At 35.1% G+C, this 5,116-nt stretch overlaps 1 protein-coding gene across 1 annotated transcript; it reads left to right on the forward strand.

Moving 5' to 3' along the window:
* Window positions 1-408: 408 nt before the first annotated feature.
* Window positions 409-3,115, forward strand: LOC132058255 (uncharacterized). Its single transcript, XM_059450807.1, has 5 exons — window positions 409-537; window positions 618-719; window positions 956-1,360; window positions 1,446-1,542; window positions 2,848-3,115. Exons 1-5 carry the CDS (start codon window positions 487-489, stop codon window positions 2,859-2,861), a joined length of 669 nt encoding a protein of 222 aa, XP_059306790.1. The 5' UTR covers window positions 409-486; the 3' UTR covers window positions 2,862-3,115.
* The last annotated feature ends 2,001 nt before the right edge of the window (window positions 3,116-5,116 follow it).

Below are 5,116 nucleotides of genomic sequence, written 5' to 3' on the forward strand. Positions count from 1 at the left end.
TGCTCGAGCTCTGCTGCTGTCTCAATATTCTCCCTCTCGATCTATTTCATGTAAGCTTCAAGACTGTTAGGGGCATCATTCATCTAGTTTACTTTCTGGTCTTTTTTGTCAAAGAAATTTGATTACCAGGTATCCAAAACTTGAGTTTAAGTCGATTTGTGATTTTGTGAGAAGAGTTTGTCATAAAGTCAATAGGAAAGAAATGGAGAGACTGCAAATGTGATTTAAAAAGTATTTATATGACAAAATTTAAGACCAAAGATGTGTTGTTGAAGAATAAACCGAATCCTATACCAAGGGATTAATGGACTGGTCTGGTCTCATATTGGGTTTCAGAAAAAGCTAAGGTATCATCAATTTTAGAAGTATTGAAAACACATACGACCAAGAAAAAGATATTTTTATGTATAATCTATAAGATATCTTTTAATGTTTCAATGACATCGGCGCAGCCAAACAAACAGAAACAATAGGGCCAAGCAAAAGATGCCACATATAGGCGGATCAAAAAGTATTGCAACCTTGATGGATGAGAAGGTATTCTTTTATAGATTAAAACATATAGTATTTAAGAACTCTTTTTGTCGTGCTTATTTGACATCATTTAAATGTATCAGGCTGAAAATGGGATTGAGCCTACACGAGCGCAAGTTTTTATATTAACTCATAAACCACGTAAAGATGGTAGACCACTGGATGAGGAGTCTGCGAAGACAATTGTAAGATTTTTTTTTCCCTTTTTTTTATAAAGTAGGGTAAAAAATTAAAACCTGTAAAGCTTATCAAGAAGTGCATGAGAAATATGAACCTGAAAAATGCATGCATCTATTTTCCACGTGAATTCGCTTTAGGAGTTCTATAAAGCATCACTAATCTTATTTTCCGATTACGTCTTCGATCATTTTTTACATTTTTTCGTTATTATTTACTTATGTTTGGTTACTCAACTGATCAGGACACGATCAATGAAAAATTGAGTAATAGTAAGGGATCGAACGAGCAACCTCCTCGCCCTGTTGCTTGGGAAGGAGACGTGTATTCCCAAGTGTTGGGAAATGAAAAAACTGGTTATGTTCGTGGTTTAGGACTTGGTCCAACTCCTTCTGTACTATGGGGTAGTAGATCTTCTTTTGGAAATATTGTTGAAGAGGATTCGTCTAATCAGGTTGTAAAAAGGTTAGAACAAGAGGTAACAAAGTTAAAGGACATAAATGGAAAACAAAATGAAGAACTGAGTTTGGTGAAACAAAATCAAGAGAAGTTACTATCTGAATTAGCATGGGTGAGAAAAGCCATGAGCAGAAATGGTCCTAATGAGTTATCTGCTCATCAGAATATCAATGGAATTTCAGATGACCAGGTAAGTCGATCTTAGACGTTGGAGTCATTTATTGAAATTTTAATCTTACAAAAATAACGTTATCTAACGTATTAATGTTTTTTAGGTTCCCGATGCCAACAGTGGCCATGAGCGAGTACAACAATCACCACAGATGTTGTTTAGAGGACATAATGTTGCTGAGAATTTTCCATCTTCTCACGGTACTGTTCTTGTACTTGAATATTTTATCATAGTACTTTTCTGAATTGTGAATATGTTGGTGTTGGTGTTGTTGATACTGAATGTTTGATCCCAACTGCTATTCAGTACATTTTATGTTATTTTTCTTATTAATAGTGAGGCGACTTATCAGTTTGAATTATTATGACTTGAAGGATATGAGTGACGAATTGGGTGAGAGATTGTTGAATTATGTAACTTTATCTTGGGAATTTTTATGAATTGAAGGATATGTGTAACTTATGCATTTGTGTAACCGACATCTATTTTCTCTTCTTGGATATTGCTCCTAATGGATTGATTAGAGTGTATGACAGATTTATTGCTCGTCTTATCTGCAAAACTTGTGCTATCTATTCCAGCAACAAATATGACCTGTAGCATAGCTCAAGTAGCTAACTTTCTAAGTTGAATGAAGCAGAAAGATTAGATGGGGCTTTTATTAAACGGACACAATCTTCATTTTGTTCTTTTATCAAATAGCTTTGATTCAAAATGCAGGAAAATATGTTGTAGGTGGGAAATATAAAACAAGTTTCTAATTTTACCATTTCACAGAAGACTGAAACATTGTAGTTAGTTCTAACAAGTGAAGATAGGCTGCTTAGTGACAAGTATATGGATAATGCACCAAACTGAAATTAGCTCTGGTTTTATGAAAAGCTCTTAAACATGAGCACCTTAAACATATGAAACAGTGTGTTTGAGAGTGACGGAAGAGAAAAAAGAGTTTAATGTATAAGTATTTGACCCATTCAAGTGAACACTTTCTTGTTGATATTTTACTGGATTTGGTGTTGAGAATGGACAAGGAATAATTGTGCTTAGCATTGTAGTGTGTTGCAAGCTAGAGTTATATTAGTTGGTGATGTTTGTCAAGTGACAAAATATTGTAGGGATTCCTGCAAAGCCATGTTATGATATTATTGGATCCGGAAAATTAGTTTACTTATTAATGTGTGGATATATTAGTTTGTAGCAGCTCCAGTTATCACCAGATGCATAATGTTGAAACTTTGTCATCAGAGAATGTTGTGTAGATGAAGCTGTTAATTAATATTATATTAGAGATGTAAGATGTTGGGATGTGCTTTCAAGATAAGATTGCTTTTGTAAACAGGTTGAAAATTTGGTAGTCTTATTTACAGGGGAAGTTCTGGCAAAATTTTTAAGAAAGAGTTAGTAAAATTTCGAGTCTGACATATTTCACAATATATTAGATGTATGTGTACTACTTTTTTACATTAGATTTCATCTTTTGATATTCAGTCATTTTATTATTTCAGGTCATACAGTATGATGTTCAAATAGCATGTGGAAGATTCAATATTAAGCAGAGTTGCGAAACAGTTGGAGGGTGCATTTAGAAATTTTTTATTGAAAGTATTCGATAGAAATAGTTACAATGACATTAACTATTTAGTTTAGACACATAATATTATCTTTATTAGTTCGTTGATTATGTTAGTATTATGAATTAATACTTGCTTTTGTTTATCTTGAGTTAATGAAATATATTATATTTTTATGAATTATAATAGTGTGTTTTTATTAGCATTTACCATTGTAATTGTCGATAAACACATTTTGAAATGGTTTAGCAACCATTATAATTATTGCTACACAATAGTCGTTAAAGCATGTTACTTTTAGCTGCAATTTATTTGGATTTAGTGGCAATAAAAATAGACGTCAAAAGGGTTAGTTGAGCCATTCTAGAATGAATTTAATGGCTATGATAATTGTCGCTAAAGTAGGTTAGTTTTAGCGGCAATTTAATTGAATTTAGTAGCAATAAATATAGACGGTAAAAGTGGTGAGTCCATCATTTTAGAAAAGGATTTAGCGGCCACTAGAATTGCCGCTACACAGTAGTCGTTAAAACATGTCCATTTAGTGGCAATTTAATTGGATTTCGCGGCAATTTAATTGGACACTAAAAGGTGGATTAGGTCATTTTGAAAATGAGTTTAGCGGCCATAATAATTGCTGCTAAACAATTGCCGTTAACGCTTATGACCTTTAGCGGCAATTAAAATCGCATTTACCGGCTCTTTTCTGTAAGGCCGCTAAAGCCTTTAGCGACGCCATATACAACGGCAAAAGACTAATTGCCGGTAAATGTTATAGCGGCAATTATTATGGCCGCTAAAGGCTTTTTTAATTGCCGCTAAAGGCCCCTTTTGTAGTAGTGTAATGGTGAGGAGAGTGATTGAGAGACTCGAGGTTTTTTGCGGGAGATTGAGAGTGACGGAGAGACTCTGGGGTTTTTACTGTAGAAGATTGAGAGTGACGGAGAGACTCAGGTTTTCTGCTTGGAGATTGGAGAGTGACGATGAGAGACTCAGGGTTTTGCTTGGGAGATTGAGAGTGATTGATAGCCTCCGAGGTTTATATGGGAGGAGCACGAGTGGTACATGGACTTCGCGGGTCCCCCATGGGTCATGACTATGAGGCATTGCCATAGCATGTGTGTACGGAGTGGAGTGTGAGAGGTGACTCTTGCGTTGCATAACATTTACATAGCACGACATTGCATTGCATAGCACTCCGTTTGAATGGTCATTCATGTCATTGCATGGCACATTCTACGATTGATTCTTGATTTGTGAATTACTTGAGTTGTTGTTTGTGAGTATTTATTTTAAAGGTTGGATGGAATCGAGGTTTATAGAATTCTCCCTAGGCTTATAATCCGAGATATTGAGATCCTTGTGACTATCGTTAATGCAAAACTTTCTCATGTGCTAGATGTGTGATTTGTGTTTGATTACTTATCGCTTACTTGTTAGTTGCTTCTTGTTTATATGCGTGAACTAACCATTGTCGGCCTATGATACCTACGAGCCTTGTGTTGTGCTCATCTTACTTTTGCTACACTCCTCATGGAGTGTAGAGTTATTTTCGTGATGTTCGGAGTCTCGCGACCGTTTCGGGCATTCGTCAAAGACGTTTGGGTGAGCTATTGCAACCCCGAGTCTCTCCTTAGATTTACGTTGTTCTCATCCTTAAACGAAGTCGTATCCGTTGATAAATCAAGTATCTCATTCAAATTGTAAACTTCTTGAAGTCTTGTATGAGTGGCTGAGATTTTGGGAATTTCTTATAATGAAAGTATTTATTCCGCAAGTTGTATCAAATTAAGGTAGTTATCTGAAGGGTTCGCCCACCAGGGAGGGTTAGTGTGGGTGCCCGCATGATCCATGATTTGGGTCGTGACATTATACTACGAGAAAATTATGTGGAAATTTGAATGAAGAAAAAACAATATATATATTTGGTAATACGCATTTCTAGTTGCCTAATTAAAAATCTTATCAAGAAAATTCAATTGGGACAACACCTTGATTAAAGAAAAAAGAGCACAACGCATATTTTACTCCCCTGATGTAATTATTAGTGAATATATCAGAGACAAAGCGTTCCAATCCTGTGTATCATCCTTTCAAATGTTGAGATTGGTAATGCCTTGGTGAACAAATCCGTCAATTCTCTATTGAGCAAACTTGTTGAATATGTATTTCACTATTCTTCTGAAGATAATGACTGTAAAGT

Source organism: Lycium ferocissimum, chromosome 5 (assembly GCF_029784015.1).
Source record: "Lycium ferocissimum isolate CSIRO_LF1 chromosome 5, AGI_CSIRO_Lferr_CH_V1, whole genome shotgun sequence".
NCBI lineage: Eukaryota > Viridiplantae > Streptophyta > Magnoliopsida > Solanales > Solanaceae > Lycium > Lycium ferocissimum.